General features: G+C 38.6%; 1 protein-coding gene across 3 annotated transcripts in view; it reads right to left on the bottom strand.

The window, feature by feature from the left end:
• The window catches only part of PHF20 (PHD finger protein 20), a 69,468-nt gene that overhangs the window by 26,320 nt on the left and 22,698 nt on the right, over positions 1 to 20,450 (bottom strand). For all 3 annotated transcript variants that reach the window (XM_032198122.1, XM_032198121.1, XM_032198124.1), the window contains 5 exons: positions 18,305 to 18,692; positions 17,806 to 17,913; positions 16,219 to 16,395; positions 15,274 to 15,444; positions 7,242 to 7,517 (listed from right to left, as the gene is read on the bottom strand). In XM_032198122.1, coding sequence (XP_032054013.1) covers positions 7,242 to 7,517; positions 15,274 to 15,444; positions 16,219 to 16,395; positions 17,806 to 17,913; positions 18,305 to 18,692 — 1,120 coding nt within the window. The remainder of the gene's footprint in view (positions 1 to 7,241; positions 7,518 to 15,273; positions 15,445 to 16,218; positions 16,396 to 17,805; positions 17,914 to 18,304; positions 18,693 to 20,450) is intronic.

Here is a 20,450-nt window from a genome sequence, read left to right as displayed (position 1 = left end):
AACACTCTTTTGGAGTAGTCCAAAGGTACCCTATCATATGTCAGATGTATTTTTCTTCAAAAATAGTTATCAACATGTTAATTTTGAAATATTTTTTGTTCTATCAATAGAAAAGCGTAGAGGGTCTAAGACTGCTGAGTACTCTGAAATCCACTTCAGGAGTTGTGACTGAAATTGACAAGAAGGTGAGATTAAAAATATGAAAAATCATCCTAAACTTTTGGGAATGTAAAGATTAAACTTGTGTTATGAAGACCCAAACTTGTAAACTTTCTGATTGCAGTATGTTAAGTCATCCCAAAACAACATTTTCAAGTATACTTCCGTGAAGCAGGCCAATTTTTAAATTGGCCACCAAAAAAATGAAAAGCAATTACTTACCGTAACAACCACAACTAAGAATTTGCATTTACGAACATGCTATTAAAGCCCACACATTCAACAACCTCAGGCCTTGTTTTAGCACTGACAGCAGCATGCCATATGCTTTTATGCTCCTCCCTCTCTGAGTCTCTCCTAAAAGGCTTCCTACTCTCCTGTCTCCTCCCCATCACAGGAATTCCTCATGTGCAATTTCAAGAAAAGCCAACAGAGAACAGCAAAACCACCGCATTTGCACACACACCTTGTAGTTCTGTTGCTGCTAACTTCTCCATCAAGCACTCGTCCCTGTAATCAGTCAGCTGAAACTACCAAGAAACAACCCATGTCTATACTGTAAGTCTGTAGTAAAAGCAGAACAATGCTCATAAAGACCCTAGTAGGTGCTCCAGTGACCATGCATTTCCTAAAGCTGCCTGTGTAGCTCTGATCAAGACACCTGCACTTTATCCTTAGACAGGACACAGGTATGTAACATCTAACCTACAACTTCCACACATTCCTGATAATGCTCAACTTGATCAAAATCAAAGTAAATATTCACAGAATGTTTGGGTTTGGAAGGGACCTTGACAGATCATCTAGTCCAGTCCCCTGCTGGAGCAGGAACGCCGAGATCAGGTCACACAGGAACATGTGCAGGCAGCCTGTCCCAGTGCTCTGTCACCCTCAATGTGAAAAAGTTTTGTCTCATATTTAAGTGGAACCTCCAATGTTCCAGCTTGCACCCATTGCCCCACTGTATCATTGGATGTCACTGAGAAGAGCCTGCCTCCATCCTCCTGACACTCACCCTTTACATATTTATAAACATTAATGAGGTCACCCCTCAGTTTCCCCTTCTCCAAGCTAAAGAGACCCATCTTCCTCAGCCTCTCCCCATAAGGGAGAGGTTTCACTCCCTTAATCATCCTCGTGGCTCTGCGCTGGGCTCTCTCAAGCAGTTCCCTATCCTTGAACTGAGGGGCCCAGAGCTGGATGCAGTATTCTGAATGTGGTCTCCCCAGGGCAGAGTAGAGGGGGAGGAGAACCTCTCGCCCTACTAACCACAGCCCTTCTGATACACCCCAGGATGCCACCGGCCTTCTTGGCCACAGGGGCACGGTGCTGGCTCGTGGTCATGTCCACCAGGAGCCCCAGGTCCCTCTTCCCTTCATTGCTCTCCAGCAGGGCAGTCCCCAGCTTATACTGGTGTCTGGGGTTGTTCTTGACAGGACTCTACACTTGCCCTCATTATATTTCATGAAGTCTCTCCCTGCCCAACTCTCTCCAGCTTGTTGAGGTCCCGCATGATGGCAGTGGTACCCTTAAATCCCTCCATGATTCCAAATACTCATAGTTATTAGAATTATATGATTCTCTACAAATAGAGCACAACAGCTCCCTGACACAGAGCAAGGGTACTGAATAGCTGAACGCTTCTTGAACCATGACACTGGAATGGAACACCAGCAGGTGAATTTCTAGTTCAGATGAACCTAAATAACAGTAACAGGAGACAAATTCATTAAAAGAAAAACAAAAACAAACAACAGACAGGCTTGCTTGTAACTGCTCACAGCCTTCTTCCAGCAGATTCTTTCAGGCCTTTATCCTGCAGACTTGGCTTTCCAAAGCCTGTGAGAAATACCCTCCTTCATGTGAGGAACTGATCTGGAAGCAGTGAAGTATCTCAGGCCTGTATTTGTTTTAATTTCTAAGAAATGAAATCTTCTCAGCCATGCAGAAGCCATGAAGACTAACCAGGTAAAGCCTTAAGAGGGACTTAGATTTGAACATGTTACACGTCAGTTAACAAGCAATGCAACAACCTTCATATCTAACAGATCATGTCAGATGTTGGTTTAGGAAGAATATTCAACATCCACAGGAAGCAAAGAGACTGAATTCCTCAAGTGTTGTCTGTTGTACAATATTCACCATACACAGCTGTGAAATCATTTGCTGAGAACATCCACTCATGTTTCCAATAACAAAGACCACTTATCTTGACTTACAGCTAAAGAATTTGACACAGCCATCCTCCACAAACTCCATGCTGTATCTTGAGATAAGCCACAAAGCTGACTGGTGATTCTGCAGAAATCAGGGTTAACAAAGCTCCTCACCATCTCCCACAGTGACAAACCCTATGTTATAGGGCACCCGTATACATTCTTCCTACTAGCAAAGGGGCACCCACTGCCAAAGGATCACCTTGAAAACCACTCTGCTCTGCGACAGTGGTCCACAATAACAGCTATACAGTTGTCACCACAACCAGATGACTTAAGTAAATTTAATCTTTTAAGTTTAAGCAAAGCAAGTTTGCCATCCTGTTCCTTCTGCATGCATAGTTAGGATCTCATCATTATCATGAGTGAAGACAAGACCCTTCTTTCTTCATATGTATTCCTGATGTTAAGACACTCATGCAATTAACATGACACATTAATTCCGAGTAGGCGAGTTTTCTAACAAATGGACCATGTACAAAAATTTAAACTCACTGACAAAATTCATGCTTCTTTTTTTCCCCTACAACTATCTTTCACAGACTCAGCTGGGCACAAGTTTTCTATGGTCCTTAAAATACTAATTGCTGGTTCTCTGCTTCCCTTTTGTGCCTCACTGCAAGACGAACAGCAGGGCCAGCACTGGTAGCAACATGCCAGACTAGACACACACATACCAAAAATGCAGCTCAGTGCAGCAAGTTTTTGAGCGCTCAAAAGCAGTTCTAACTTCAAAGCAAGACACCTCAACAGAGCTGTCTGAGGAGTGTAAGGGTATCTATCAGCTGATGAAGTCCCTGCCAGTACAACAGTTATGCTCAGGCCAGTACTAAGTGGTTATTAAGAGTATTATGAGTACACCAGCCACCTCAGTGAAGGTTTTGGTGGGATTTTCTTGCATATACACTCAAACTGTGCTATGTGTTTACATCTGACAAGGTTAGAATTTACCTGCAGATCTTCAGGACGCATAAAGTATGAAGCCTCGCCAAGGTCTGAGGTAAAGTGTATCAACAGTTCAAGCACTGAAGTTTGCCACAAGTTGACTTTAAGACTTCAAGAGAAGTTGTTCAGCTCACTCCCTGGCACAAGGGCATGAACTGAATTCTGTTGGATGTCCAAATACCTTGGAGAGGCCTCAGTCAGGACACAACAGACACTAAAACCTTGTGCAGGTACTTCACATACAATAGGATGGCGAGAGATAATCTGAAGCAAGCTGACATCTTCATATGAAGAAATTTATATAAAATGTTTGTGGAGCACAACTCATGGTAGAAAAGGATGTATTTTATCATAGTAAAGTATAAGCAATTGTGCAGAGAAACAGCTGTGACCACAAAGAGAAAGCAAAACCTACTTTATGTTAAGGTATCTGAATATGGAATATGGTTCTATTCTTTTCTTTCACTACAGCAATCACCAAGTAACTCCAAAGTTTTCTCTCCTTTTAAACAACGGCTGTTATATGGCTCTAGATTGCAACCTAAGAGTTTAGGGTACAAATGCCCACAACTCCTATAGTCCAGGGAAATGTGAAATCAACAGCCTTGTTCTCTACAGAAGACAGTTCTTTCCTGAAAGGCCAAATAGCAACAATCCTCACAGAGATAAGTATTATAGCACTGGGCTAGGAAAAAAGTTCTTTCATGACAATGGTAATATCTCCTGATAAATTAAAAAGAGGTATTGCCTGAATGTGCCAGTAGCCATTCAAGTCTGCTTTGTTTTGTTCAGACAAGTTAAGGAAAAACTAAAATACCAACTAGGCAATGGTAGGTCATTCCCCTCTATTCATAGAAAAGGAGTTGAACTCAGTGTGGGTCCCCCTTCCAACTCAGCATATTCTATGATTCTATGAAAACTCACTACAGGATTTAGAGAGGTATCTGTCGAATTTGTCACTGCCAAGGCAAGTTCCTTCTCAGGGAGAAGACTGCATGAATCACATCAACATTAAATTTTCTAGCTCACTTAAATTTTGAAGCCAATGGCAAGTGGCATGATTTATAACAGTTCAAACACTGAAATTTCAGTCTCTACTTTTGTGCAAAATACTTTTATTTGCTCTTCATGCATCTGAAAGCATGGTCAATGAAGACCGCTTACATCCATCTTCTTTTCAATGTGTCAGAATTCTAATTTCAAGCACTACAACAAGTTTTTCCAACTGTTCTGAATATTGCATCATTTCCTAGAACTCCAGGACCAGGAAAAGTAAGTATTTTTCCATTAACTTCCAACCTTTTGTTTATTTTTATATAGTATGTAGCAAAAACAGTAAACATTCCTAGAACTCCAAAATGAAACTTCAGAAGGATCAAGGATTAAAACATAATAAAGCTTCTGAAGCAGGAGTATCTAAAGCAAGCTTCTGGAATAACAAAACTAATTTCTAAAGTCTTGTCTGCTAGAAGTTGCCACCTTTTCTTAATCTAATAAAGCAAAGTACTATGAAAAGGACATTTTTACCAAAAGGTAAAATATTTTTTTAAATATGTACATTTTGAATAGGAGAATTTGTTGTAATGCTCACAAAAGGATCATAAAGATGATAAAGTAAACCCACGGTGTACCATACCTAATTATGCATTGGAAAGTCCGCACTCTCACTAAGCAATACATCCCGAAACATATTTTTAAAAAGGTCTTGCTTAGCAGCCTGTCTTCCTGTTCAGGCATTTATGAACAGAAAAGAGGCTTGCAAGAAGACAAGAGAACAGAGTAGAAAACAGCAATATGACTCCATAAATCCCATTAACCCCACTTCAGAATTTTTGGTACCAGCAAAGGAAGAACATTAAGAATTAAAAATTCGAGCTAAAAAACACACCACTTAATAATCGGACACGTTATGACATAAGTGATGTAAAATTACACTCCTTATTGAGGAAAACCAGTAGCTCCACAACAGAAGCCTCTGATGGTGACTGTGAAAACTCCACTGCCCAACTTCCACCACAGTGCTGATTCACAGTCAGCAGCTGTCAGCACAGCCGAGGGGCTACTTGCAGGAATATGCTATGAACCACACATACCCACTCCCAAATGAAGAAAGGGGTGGAGATTTAATATAAGGAAGTATTATTAGATCTTAATACCAAAAAAATTACCCACCAGTGCAGCCAAGATGGCGGCATCAAACCAACAGTATATACCTGGGGAAAGGGAATAACAAGAGGGTCAAGTCACTACTCAGTTCCCTCAAACCAATCACAGGAAAACAATTTTTCAAACTGAAATAATTTTACAGCTCCTCAAAAAGTAGAATAGCAGTCTGCTATGAAAAAACACTTGAAATGCATTTCTCTGGAGGTGCTCATGGCCAGGCTGGATGGGGCCTGGGCAAACCTGATCTAATGGGTAGCATCCCTGCCCATGGTTTGGGGGTTGGAGTTAGATGATCTCTAAGGTCCCTTCCAACCCGAGCCATTCTATGGTTCTATGCAAGAAGCCTACTCTGATTGCTCTGCAGTGTTAGAGGCCATGCTTTGTAAACCGTTTGTCCCAGGTCCCTTTCTCTAGGCAGTAATTCAGTTTCATATAAGCTGCAGGGTATAATAAACACATATAAAAACAATTATATAAACAAGTATAAAAACACTTAAAGAAAAGGTACCTCTAATTAAATCTTATGCCTTTGTGTTATTTCAAGTTACAGAAGCATCTGGGGCATAGAAGTTCACATTTAGTAGCAGTAAGTTAAGTTACACTATCTTGTTAGGAACACGAAGTAGCATCTCCAGTGAGAAGTATTTGCCAGACACATTATGAAAAGCAGACATGAAGCAAAGTAAAGCACTTTATAGTCTGCTATCGTACACTGGTAACTCAGTCACTAGCTTGCAAGATTTTGAAATTCTTAACTATACAGAATACTAATGAAAGATCAAGTGCAAAGATGATTGATAAGTACCAGGGAATTCAGCAAAGACAAAGATGGATTCTATAAAACTGTCTCAGTCAGAACACAAGACAGATAATCCTCATGGGCCTGCAGTACAAAGAGAAAGCAGCCCACAAGAACAAAGTCTGGACACATCGTCAACGCCACCACTGCAGTTCCCAGGTACACCCACATTGTCACTGAAGCATTCGAGACACCAGGATCAAAGTGCTTCAGAGAATGAAACTGTGAAGCAGAAGTTAAAGTAAATCTAAAAACTGCAAAGCAGTTATCAGTTATAACTGAAGAATTCTGATTTCCACCCCCTCCCCCCCAAGGTTTTTCTCTTTCCACTGTCAGTTGCATGTGGATCTTTCAAGCACAGCTCTAACAACTGCACTTGTTAAAGACTGGCTTTTTTTCCCCATAGGTCCAGCAGAGACAGGGATTAGATTCCTACACTAGTATACTATATTCTTGAAGTCAGCTTGTGAAATGTGAAGACCAAGTAAGAAATAGAGAGAGAGATGGAATTATCCAGGCTGTTGCCTTAGTACAGAAAAGGATAAAAGAAGTCTTACAATAACACTAGTTAGGCATTTGTCAAAAATGGAAGGAAGAAAAAGATGAGGAACTCCATGGATTGTAGTTCTGAAGAAGAAACAGAGGCTTAACACTTGAATAAGCTTTTACAAAGAAATAAGAGAAGCTATATAGTCACTTCATTATAGTACATGACCCATATTTCTAGATGAGGGAATTTGTTCAGTTTATCTTCATTAAAACATGATGTTTACAGGTATCATTATACTTCTTCTCCACAAAGAAATACATAAGAGGGAGCTGTAAGGAGGCTCCTTTGGCCTGAAAGAAAATCAATTTCTGTTCTTTTCTGCTTCCCCTCCCTGTTGCTGCTGTTAAAAGTAAAAATAAATAAGTAAAAAAGGAAAAGAAAAGGAAGAGATCAGCGAGATACTTACACAATGAACCAGTTGAGGTCCGTCCTCTTTTTGACCTTTCTTGATTAGCTTTTTCAGAAGCCAAAGAAGCTCTGGTTTGAATATGTCTTTTTACCGGGTTCTGCTGGGATTCTGCTTTCTCCACTCCATGAAAGTATTTCATATGATAATGCAATAACTTCGCTTTGCGGAAGGATTTTGAACAGTCCACAAACTTGCATTTAAACTTGTGATCTTGATCAACAGTTGCATTTTTTTTTGGTGCAAGAAAATCTGCTCTCCTAAAAGGTTTTGTTACTGTAAGAACAAAACAGATAAATTCCCCCATGCACTTGCTATATTTACCAAAAGGCTTCCAAAATTAAAAAAATGGGCATGCATTCAAAACGTGTTAGCTAAGAAATGCTAAAAAAAACAAAAACAAAACCAAAAACTTTAATGTTGTATCTGCTGTTAAGATCAATAGCTTTTAAGGGAAAACTCTGCCCTACTGTGCTCCTAAAATCATTTGTCACAATGTTCGTGTTTTTATGAATGACTTACTGTCTAGATATTTTGCTTCTATGAGTCCTTTGCCCAACAGCTAGTATCACTGTATATAGTGCTACTCTAGATATAAGACAATTATAATCTTCAGTATTCCAACTAAAACATACACTTTGTTCTATCAAGTATATTATTTACTTGTTTGTAACTGTTCACATCTTTGGTGCAATCACTTTCCAAGGAAAACACTTCTGCTCAACTACTTTCCTATCTTTCTGGATGCCTTGCCTGACCACCGAAGTCTGATTACTTTCAGCAACAAAGGAACAACAAACAGTATGTCAGAACATTTTTCTGAACACCTCCTAGAAGCTACAGTTAATTGGTTTCTCAAAAAAAAAAAAAAAAAAAAAAAAAAAGGCAAGTCTTCCAACTCAAGAAAGTTTTAAGCATTTGCTTAAAAAAGCATTACTGTGCAACCTGGGTATACCTCCATTTAACCTGTTAAGTTCTTGCTCCTTCTCCCAGGACTTTAGAAACTTAATGTTTTTGCTATGAAACGCATAAATGTTGTGAACTAACAGTAAATCGGACTACTGTCACTAGTCCCTGCATCTGATAAAACAGGAGAGGCAGCAAATAGGAAACAGATACAAGAGATCAGGGCAATTATCCATCACTAGCATACATACAGCATCAAATAACCACCAGAGGACAAAGTAATCGTATGAAAGGAGGTATCGTTTTTACAAAACAGTTTCCAAATATAAATTTTCCATTTGTTTTGCCAGCACTAAAACATTATTTCCCTATTTATGAGTATTCTCAAACTCAGGGAGTTAAGAAGGAAGAAGCATTTAAAGACAACACCTAGACCCAGCAACAGTGATACAACCCAAAAGTTTTCATTAACATGTTGTGTACCACGGCATTACATTGAAAATAGTTGGAAAGAGAGCACAAAGGGCCCAGAAACATTACAAACATGAACAAGAGCAGTTACAGATTTTTACAAGCACACGTACACAGGAACAGATTGAATGGGAGAGTTATAGATAGCATCAACACAATTTGATGCAAGACAGCACAGATCGTTCAGAAATGTTTAGCATGTAGCAACAAAAATGGTGAATTCCAGTGAATTGCATATTTAAAGGACATGTAAGAAGCACCCTAGAAAGCTATCTGAAGTGTAATCAATTTAAATACGTCATGGGAAAAAAATAACTTGAAGTTATTCATGGAGGAAGAACAGGGAACAGTACTACGGAGACTGGTATAGGTAGAAAGATTAACAGACTCGTATATGCACATGAGATTGATTAAAAGAAAGAAGAAAATGGTAGAAACGAAGACATAGCTTTTAGGTGTTTCACAAGGAGAACGGGAAAGACATTTTGGTGTAGTTGTATTAAAAACATCCTGACAGGGAAACTGCTTCAAGCAATGAGGGTAGTAAGGTTGCAACAAACCTGAACAACTGGATCACGCTACCAGAATGACAAAGCTTGCCAATACCAAAATCTAAATAGACTGTGCACCTTTAGAAGCTGCATTCTTAAGGAATGAAAATTATTTTGGGACTGATTAATGAAATGGCTGGTGGATTTAGTGAAAGCAAGTGCAGACAGGTTCTCTTGACTGTAAGGCTAAAAACCAGCATTCAGGACAACGAAAGATAACTTGCTTCAACTTAATTAGCATTAAGATGGGGAAACTTTAACTACAGCAGGAAGGGGCAAATGGGCCCAAAGATTTATTTAACAAGTATTATGAAGATGACAAGGGAAGCTGTTATACCATCATACAGCTGTCACGATGAGGCCCTGTCAGGAGCTCTGTACCCAAGCTTGGAGCACTTTCCTTCCATTGGGATGGACAAATTCTTGAGCAGACACAGGGAACAGCTTCTAAATGATCAGCTAAAAGTTAGAAGAGGAGCACAGGATCGTGTCAGCTGAAGTTTAGCAACAAGGAGGTAACAAAGACATGGGGTAGGGGGAAGGAAAGAAGAAAAAAAAAAAAAAAAAACTTACTGCAATGTGCAAAAGGAATCTACTCTGAGAAATGAAAACCACGGACAATCACACAAAGTTCAGAACAAAGCTTATATTAGTAGCATTGCCACCATATTTGGGGGCATCTTTCTTCTTTGCAAGACTATAGAACTCCCTGCTGCCAGGAAACTGTACAAAACTGAGGCTCAGCTCTGCCACTCAGGAGAATCCTTAAGGAGGCTGTACTCCCAGCTAAGCATCAGCTGAAGCTTCTTCATCACACCAATATATAAAGGGGGGTTATTTTCATTCTTACACAATTTTTGCTCATTAAACGTAGCACTAAAATTGGTTTCTATTGAAAGAAGGCCAGTTTTGCATTGTTAGCATCAAATTTTCAGGCACTTGCCTTCCCAGAGGACGTTGGTTAGTAAGGTGAACATACCATGTTTCCTCTGACTACAAAGAAATCTTAATGATAAACCTCCCACCCGCTGTTTCTTCTGTGCTTTTAAACAAAGTTAAAAATCTTTACCTGGTACTCAATTAAACACTACACTATTAACCACACAAACTCAAGGTCAAACAAACAACAGTGTCTCCTTTAACTTTCACTGCACAGACAAAAACATCTTTTCAGCATTCAGCTCAGCAGCCTACCTCACTTCTCAGTGCACTCTATTATCCAAAGGACACAAGCTTTAAGGCAAATTTAACAGTAAGTTTACAGTAAAATGTCACCATGTAGAAGCTTAAGTCCACAAGAGATTTCTCCCCACTACCTCCCCCCAGATTCCTTCTTTGGATTGACTCTTGATGGGATAGGAATGTGTGGCAGCAGCCCAGAATCCACATTTAAGGTCTGCCAGTCTTTGAGAATCTTCTACAAGGCAGTGGTAAGCCATCTCAAAATGCCAACAGTGCACTGAATACTTAAGAGCTTTTTCCCCTTTCAGTTAGAAGCTTGCCTTTACTGCAGTTTCTAGTCATTAGATCTTCACGAATTGCTTTTTAAAGTGATTAGATTTCTAGTCTGTCTCCCACTCTCCAAAGAAATATTAAGAGAAAAACAAATTATTCCTTCGTTTGCTGTTAAACTTAAGTCTCTTCCATCTGGTACTTTCATGATTCTTCAGTTTGTTAGTGTTACCCTTCTTGAACTGCAGATGTAAATTTTATGTATTTTGTGTTGTGATGAAAAAACTTGCCTCTGACTTTTCCAACAGTCATAAAAACATGAAGTTGGCTTATTAGGCCTACTGTTGTCGGTCAGTTCAGTGCAGTCAGCCTCAATTACACAAACCACTTGGGAGTTCCTTTAGGAATACATCTAGTCCCACAACAGTTCAGGTTTTCATCACAGCCTTACCCCTAGCCCAGCTGACACTCCTTACAGAACAGCATTAAGCACCTTCAGCACATCCAGCAACCATTCAGCTACAGAAAGCAGGAAGTTCTGTTTTGAGCCTGAAATGTTATTTGACATGGGAAGAACTACTTAAGACTATTTCATCTTACAATGTTTTTCTTATGTAAGCACTGAATTTGTAACAATAAGAATAGGGATGTCTACAATGCACAAAAAGCTTGGCAAGTGCTCAGTGTACTACTCAACATGCAAACCTCAATATGCATTCAGAGGGGGTAGCAGGTAGGTGAACTTAAACCTCTCAAAGTGCAAGTGAAGCCTTTCACATTGTTTCCAGATCACTGTGTCTAGCTGTAAGAAAGTCTAAGTTAGCAAGGTTGATGGACTTCCATTTGTACTCCATCTTTATGTTTACAATGACAACTTTTACACAACCTTGAAGGAATACCAGCCTACCTAGGTGTGCTGCAGGATATGCAGCTGTCCCCTCTATGTGGATAGAAATATTTGCTGCTTCTCCATTAACTGAAACACAATGCTAAATGTGACAAAGTTAGAAAACCACATGGTAAGTATGAGATAAATTGAATCCTTGGATGCATGTCTATGCACGTAAAGTCGTCTCAAGTTCTGGAAAACAAAAACATGATAGATCTGTGGAAAGCAAAGGGAGCTCCCCTTTAAAGTCAAATCAATTTTTGAGAGTAAAGCTACACCAACTGCTGTAGAGTGCTTTTAAGGCTGTTTTCAGATACATGAAATGGAGCATTAACTGGCTGTAAGAATTTACCAACAGGCTCACCCCATTATTTGAAGCATGACTTGCTTTAACTAAAACCTAAATCACCAGTTGTAATCCCTAGACACTAGGGGAGCCAAAAAAACCAGCAGAACGGTGTTTTTTTTTTGTTTTTTGTTTTTTTTTTTTAATTCTCTACTACATATAATTAACTTAATGAGAATTTTGATGAAAATTAAAAAAAAAGGAAATTAAGCTTTGACAAAATGCTGTATTGCCTTCTAGAACACATTATCTTTTAAAAGATAACAAGCATGTAAACATTGTCAATTGCATCTGCTGTGACTGCAACTACTCTAAGTCTTGAATCATCTACTGACCAGTAATCGGGCACTCTTAAATATCACTTTTGCCCTTAAAAACTGCTGATATTGAAATGTTATCAACCTTGTTCTTCTCATACATTGTGCATGTTAAAACCAGTGCTGCTGGGGTCCATCATTCACCCATACCAAAACAAAACTAACACCACACACTGAAGAAAAGGAGGGTTTTAATTTTATATTTTGTAGTATTTTCCTACAAAAAGAGGATGAGTTCCCATCAAGTGATTAGAATTGAAGCCCACAGACAAAGTTAGTACTGGGTTACAAGGTTGCACTATTCTAAGTAAAAGTTATCTTTCACTTTAACTCCTACATGTGTTTTTTTTTGTTTGTTTGTTTTTTTTTGTTGTTTGTTTTTTTTTTTGGAGAACCCTGTATGTAAGAAGTGTCCGTTTTTTCCACCTGTATCAGCTGTTCTGACAGAACACTTCTTTCCAAACCCCAAAACTCTTGAATACACCCACAAGTATGAGAACATAAACTGCTTGACATTCAATTATTAGTGTTTGGAGCACTGCTGTTCCCTATCATGCTTGTCATCTACAGTGGAGTATATAAACACAATGCCAAAAGTAAGCCAGAAATATGTACAGGATAACAAAATTCTAATCTTTAACAACAGATTTGCCCTGATAGGATCTACAGATTTTAAAATTACTGATTAACAAACCACTCACTCCAGTAACATTTTTAATGTTAGTTAAATATAGAAACCTATGAATTTTTCTTTTATGACAACTCACAGTTTTTACTCAAATGCACCCTATACAATTCTTACTCCACATCCCTAAGAAGTTTCTCCAATAAAAACTCTTGATTGCCACATCTGGATGTCTACCCACACACATCTGGAGCTTCTAATGGTTAGTGAGGTGGCTTTAATTAAATGAAACAAAACCCATGTTCAGAAAAATGGATTTTCAGACACCACCACCACTCCTGAACTTCAGGCAACAATTCAATGCAAGCACATATTCTTGAGTGAGCTGGATTCAAGTTAGCTCAAGTACTTACAGAAGCGTGAATATCAAGAGTGCAATACTGGAGGCTCTGGGTACTGAAGCAAACTAGAAGTTGTTACCCCAGCTTTATTCCTTGTATCCAACTAAGTTAGCTCAGGAGATGTCCACATCCCATGAATCACATCAGTGTGAATTACACTGAAGCATTATGCATTCAGCTGATATTCTCATCCATTTAAGACAAAGTGCTCAGTAATATACACAATACAAAACCAAAGGGAAAACTAAAGTAGTAACTGCAAAAGATAACCGAAGGGACCACAGCTTCTTGAATTCTCAACGGTTCAGTTGCACATCAGCATTATCCTGGAGTCTTACCCCATTTACCTGGGGCCAGAGTTAAACTCCCCAGAAGCTAAAACTGAGAAGTATCACTATGTTTCAAATGTACAAATAGTTATTTTCCCCACTTTCTCCCCAACAAAATACAGCATCTCACCTCAACATATAGTACGCAATTCAAGCAGAAATATATATTAAGATGAACATAAACTGCACCTGTGATTTCAAGCTGAACATGTATGAAAGTCAATGTATGAAAGTCAAACTAAAACAGCAGCAGTTTTTTTCCTCCTTAAGTCTATCAATCAATTCCTTAAAGTTTGTTCAAAGGGGAAGAGATTCCCCAATCAGCACCAAATACACACAGAATATGTTAATATGAAGTCTTAATCTATTTGTTCTTTCACATTTACTAGATGTATTTTGTTTGCTGTAACCTGACATACTGATGAATTACAGATCCCAAAACCTTTTTTTTTTCCCTTAAAAAGCAATCCCTGAAAACAAGCATACAGCTACAACAGCCCAGTTCATATACACTAGTAAAAATTTTAATACTACATTGACTTTGTAGATACTTGAAGCTAAGATACTGGGAAACTCCTTGAAAAGCTATACGAGTACTAAAGTTAAAAAGCAGAAGCCCTTGCAAGAGGCAATTCTTTTTTTTTTTTTGAAGTAATATTTGACCACTAACCCCACAGCTCTGTGATTACACATTATGGCACGAAGCAAAATCATCATGCCCAACACATACCAACTGAAAAGATGCTGGATATACCATAGAAAACAGGTGTATGCATCATCAGACTGTTTAAGAGAACAAAGATCAAAAGAGCTTTAAGACTTAAATATTAGTAGACAACCCATGTACTTCCCACGCACATGCTATTGTTATCAGTGGCAAACAGAGGGAATTTCATTAGTACAGTTTCAGCTGTACACATTTGTACAGGGTGGGTAAAAGAGGATGTGCAAGCACGAGAGGAAGTTTGGAAGAACAAACAGGATGAAAGCTAGCACAGAGGTTATTCTAGCAATGCTAAGCAACTCTAAATTCCTCTAAATGCTCTGGTCCATTTAATTTAAATCTTTCTTGATAGAGTGTAAACTAGTGAATTTATAGTTCAAGTTTTCCCAATTAGCTGGGGATAAGAATATTGAAGCTCCAGGAAATAATCACAGGACAGCATTATATTTGGGCGTAGTTTACTGCCTATATAGGAACTTTCAATTTGAAAAAGAAAGATAAGTACACTTCTAAGATAAAATAACAGAATTTGCACATTGAGAAAGATTGAAGTGTTTGAACTATTTCACACATTTGCACTAAAAATTCTGAATATTCTAGGGTTTAATTGTAACAGAGGCCAAAACACGAGTGCATAGAATTGCACAATTGAGATTCCCCAACATCAGTGCTCTGACATACTGCAGCACAAAAATAACCCAATCTTTTAACTATGACCTAACCTTGAATGACAATTACATCCTGAAAACAAGCACTGCTGTTAATGTCACCATTCACATGTTAGAAATATTACACCCAGTCACTTAAAGAGTATGGTTTCTGCTTCTTGGAATATTCCTGTCAACCTCCAAAGCTTTCACAAGAGATTAAAATTGAGTGCATAAGGAGTAAAATTACACATTTTCCCCCCATAGTTAGCATTACACAAATGTATTGTTAGTCACACTCAAGAGCATGAAGGACCTACCATTAGTTGACTTAAGAAAAGCATTAATATTATAACAAAAATCAAAATTTAAACCTGTAGCAGAAGGTTCTTGAGTTCTGACAGCAGCAGAGGAAGACTCAGTGTCTTCCGCTTTTTCTTCTTGCAAACTGGCATCCGTACTGAGTACCGTGCTATGCGATGTGTTTCCAGGGGATGCTTGTTCACTGAAACTTTGGTCAGATTCAACGGGAACATCTAACTGGACTATAAGGGAGGGGAAAAAAAAGAGGAAACTGAGTAAAATGCACACAAAAGCATATTCTGGAACAATGTGTGTTCATCATATTACAGTAGAGAAACAACCACCCATGATCAGACTGCTGTTTTATTAACACAAAATTAAGCTTTTACAACACCACCACTTGCATCTACCCTCTAAATTCAAAAGCTGCTTAAAAAACAGACTACTAGCTCATTATAGAGAAATGGGATAGGTCTACTCATACCACTGTCAGAACTTTCCCTGAAAGGGAAAGGCAGTAAAGGACAAAATAGAAAAATGAAGTGTTACTTCTAACCAGTCCAAAAATAAAAGCATCTTGATTGGTGTTTTTAGTGTTCAAGAGGATCAAACATTAAGTTTAGCAATTAAATTACTTCTCCAATCAAAAGAATGTTAAAACTTCGTAATTACTTCACTTTTGCAAGCAAAACCTGCATCTCTTCAGAACTTTTCCTGTAAGTCTTTTGTCAACCTGTGGAGCTCTCCCTCTCAAGGCAGCCAAGGATCCAGCCAGTTATCTCTCTACTGGAAAAGCACCCTACACGCAAGGTAAGTGCTAGAGTTACTGATGGACAGGGAATCAGAAACAAAAAACATTGAAGGCAGTAGAGATTAAAGTAAGCTTTCCTTGAGTTTACTCTGCACTGCTCAAATCGGGTTTTAAATGCAGATTACAGGTTATGCGAGTGTAAATACAGTGCTTGCAACTAGAAGACTTCTATACCAAATCCAGAGTATACCAGGAAGCTGCTTACCCTTCTCAGGCTCCTTTGGGTTAGATATTGCATCTTTCAAAGGCTGAGTTTCTGTTGAAGTTGTGACCTGATCTGTATTTAAAATCTCATGGCTAACACTAGATGAGAGTCTTGAAGACCGCCTCCTGATCTGGTCTTTTTCATGGTTATCTGAAGAGTTCTTCAATTTTTCCTGAGCTAGAACAGAGAAATCTGATGGTACTATGAAGGCACAGGATTACTGAATAGCTCAGTAGCTAACTTGAAAGATCATTTCCCTCCCGGTGAGGGTTTTTAATTGTTTTTAATGATTCAGGTTAACAGCAAAAGCCAAATAGCCCTAGTGATTAGGCCTCTCCACAAAAGCTACAATGATATCAACAGTTATAGAAAAAAAAAGCATAGAATCCAGAGAAAAGCCCGTTTTGTACATCTCTTAATATTTTCTTTTGTTAACAAATTTAAGATAACGATCACTATCTTACTGATAAAACATTGCTTTAAAAAGCAACCATCCCACAAATGTAAATAATACCAGAAGTTAGATGTGACAATTCAGACACAAACAACTTTGATCCTAAAATGGTAGCATACATGCACTCAAGTTTTAATGCCTTCTGGTCCTAAGGAAGGGAAAGAGTGACTTCTTCAGATCTTCATCTCCTTGTTCAGACAATTACATCTTCTATAGTAATATTCTTTCTCAACAACACATTCAAGTTCCTTAAATGTCATTATACAATATTAAAAGTAGAAGCTATCAGACTGCAATGATGTGAATTTTTATTTAAGATTAAAGTCGTTTTATGAAGCAATGTGCTAAATTCTCCATCTAGTAACTAAAAACATCCAAAACGAAGCGTCCAAAGGCTACAAAGATGGTGAAGGGTCTGGAGGGCAAGACATAGGAGGAACGGCTGCGGTCCCTTGGTTTGTTCAGCCCAGAAAAAGGAGGCCGAGGGGAAGCCTTATAGCAGCCTGCAGCTCCCTCACGAGGGGAGCAGAGGGGCAGGCGCTGAGCTCTGCTCTCTGGGGACAGCAACAGGACCCAAGGGAACGGCACGGAGCTGGGACAGGGGAGGGTTGGGCTGGGGTTCTCCACCAAAAGGCTGGTCAGGCACTGGAACAGGCTCCAGTGGGCCTGCCAGAGTTCAAGAAGTGTTTAGACAACACTCTCAGCCATGCAGTCTAATTTTTAGTGGTCCTGTGTGGTACCAGGAGGAGGACCGAATGATCCTTGGGGGGTTCCTTCCAACTTTAGCTATTCTCTAATTCTATGATTCCATGAAAATAGTTTCTCCACCTAGAGAAGGGTTTCTGTAACCTTTTAAGTATTAGAGCCAATATAACTATTACCTCCCTTACATCTGTGAAATTCGTCAAGAATGACAGCTTGTGGTTTCTCTATCCAAACCAAACTTTCAAGACCTAGGAGCTAATTTCAGCATAACGATGCTATATGTGAACAGCCAATTTAAGAGGAAATGCAGCACCTGTTTTTCTATTTCAGATATCACAGTTAAAGATTAATACCACTGACTTTTTCTTTCTCCACTTCAGCTTATACGTACAAATACTGCAAGAGTTCAAAACAAAAAGAACACTCACACAAGTTTCTTTCAACCCTAGGACGCTTTGAAGGAACTTCACCTCCTTTAGGTATTTTCCGACGTCTTAACTCCAAAGTTATTGGCTGCAGTGTCTGAGAACTTGGTTCTACATATTTAGACAGAGAACAGAAGTTGACTAGATGGAAAGCTGGGAAACTTTAAAACATAAATTCACAAGTCTCGCAATTTAAAATACTAGACCTACATGAATAGTATCCTGTGGCTTTCAGTCTACATACAAGCATTTAATCCTACTACAGGCATATTTTATTAATGCAGATTTAGGCAAGTAATACTAATAATCGCCAACCAAACCATTAGAACTCCAAATGTGAGTAACAAGTATGCTCTCAGCTGCCCTAAACCAAAGCTGAAGTTTTAGAAAATTGAAAACTTCTAGATACTTAGGTTGTGGACAGAATTAGATTGTTTTCTTTGTAAGTAAGTTTACAAGGGTTTCTGATACATGGCATATACATTTAAGTTCAACTACATACCTGTTGGAGGTGTTATTGGCGGTCTTCCACGTTTTCGTTTAGTTTCTTTCACATTTTCCTGGGGACTCTTTACATTGTCATTCTCAGGCTTCTTCTCAATTTGTGTATCTACTGAATATTCCATATCATTCTCTGATATATTCTCTTTATCTTCTTTTCCATTCTTAGATATATTCTTCTCTGAGACCTTGCCTTTTTCTGAGATGACTATCAGTTTTCCTTCTTTATCAGATTGCTTAACCCTCTTCTCAGTCTTTAATGTCTTTTCATTCTTGTCTTTCTTTGCATTACCTGTTGCTTTCCTCTGTTCTTTAAATTTCTCCCGCTTTTCAGGAGATGATGGAATTTCATTACCTCTTTCTTTAGGCTTAGCATTACCCACAATATTCTATAATAAAGAGTGAAATATAAAAATTAACTTGCTGCAGCCTGAAAGTCCTCCCCCCACCTTTGTATTTAGCAGACTTGCACTTTTTCCAACTTTTCAAATAATAAAGGCATATGTTCTGTTGTAACCCACAGATTAAAAACTTAAAAGGTACTTGAACTGTTCAAAAACCAACAGAGCATGGACATGCTGCTTTAACAGGACAGTTATGCTGTTGAACTGTCAAAGGAATTAATCTAAGACTCTCTCTGTCTTGGTTCTCATATGCAGGTTAGGGCCAGTAATCAACTCCATAGTTGTATGCCAGCTTAAGCAGTGCTACTTAAACCTTACCTAGGACACTGAGGGAGGAGTGGGAGTCAAGAGCACAGACAAGGACAAACACCTCTATCACCTGGATACAAGACCCATCATCATCTTTTAACAAAAGTGTCTCAAAATAAAACAGTATTTAGGTTGCCATCGTCACTGCTACTGAAATGTGCTAGGTAGAGTAATCTAAAAAGCAACTGATATCACCAACTTCAACATCTGCATGATGTTAAGTTCTACATGCTTATATTTAAAAATGAAACAATAAAAAGACACTAAGCACTTTAAACTTCAAAAGCTTTATTAGTCCCTGTCCAGTATAAGCTACTGATAACATTCAATTCATTCATTTGTACTTTTCATTTTTCCATAACTGTGATACAGCAGCACAAACTCAAAAAGAACATCCCTGTATCAACAGTTCACTGTTACTGAACATGCTGCAATTGGGTTTCATCCCAACACCACATGGTGGGGGGATGCTGGTTACCTCCTTTCAATGCTCCTGCTACAGGCTATCCCCGAACACTTCTGCTCTGATCAACAGAAGCCTTCTAATTTTGAGCCTTGATCAGTAATTTACATCTGATCACATGTCAACACTGCTTTTAGTTTTACTTCCCTCTTCATGTTACCTAGTATCTTGAAGCATTAGCAAGAAACCAGACTCCTTTCCAGCCATAGCACAGCAAGGCACGAGGTCAGGAAGAGAAGACTAGAAAAAACTTTGAAGGCTGATTCAAACAAAAGGTTGAATACCACTTGGGAAAAAGAAAGTGGAACAGCTATTTTGAATTACACAAAATTCTGAGAATACACTTAAGTTTCAGTAAATCCTTGTATGATAGTACAGCTTGCCTCTTCCCACCCCTATCTTCCTATCAGTACATGGATTACATGAACTGGTGCCTTTTAAGATTGCCATTTCCAGATCACAGTCCTAAGAAACAATTCTGATGCAATAAAATGGTGAACAAACATCTGTTCCACCATCTATAACATGATTTCAATCATACTCAGCAGAGGTGATAAACAGTTTGGTTATTTTTTTGGGGGGCTTTTTTTTTTTTTTATATAATGTGAAAAACAAATTGCTGCGCATTTCAGAACAACAGCTAGACAAAAAGAAGAAATTCTGTCATCATCTCATGAAGAAAAAGCACTAGTGCCTGAGCACTGCTTTAATCACTGCTTTAATTTCTTGCATAGATTCCTTGAATACCACAGATGTAGGAGAAGCTTCAATGGAAACCTCACATATCAGTTTAAAAACAAAAGCCCCAAAGCAAACAAAAAAACATACCTCACACTCAAAAAATAACCTTCAGACATTAGGTTTCATTAGTTGCGTTACTCAGACCATCTGATATGAATAAAAAGAGGTACCACAACACAAACTATCTTAAACTGTTCTTAAACTTACTGTGTTTATGGTTGTCTCTTGAA

Source organism: Aythya fuligula, chromosome 16, assembly GCF_009819795.1.
Source record: "Aythya fuligula isolate bAytFul2 chromosome 16, bAytFul2.pri, whole genome shotgun sequence".
In the NCBI taxonomy this organism is placed as follows: Eukaryota; Metazoa; Chordata; class Aves; order Anseriformes; family Anatidae; genus Aythya; species Aythya fuligula.
Note: the sequence above shows the minus strand (reverse complement) of the source record. Positions and strands in the feature narration are given on the sequence as shown.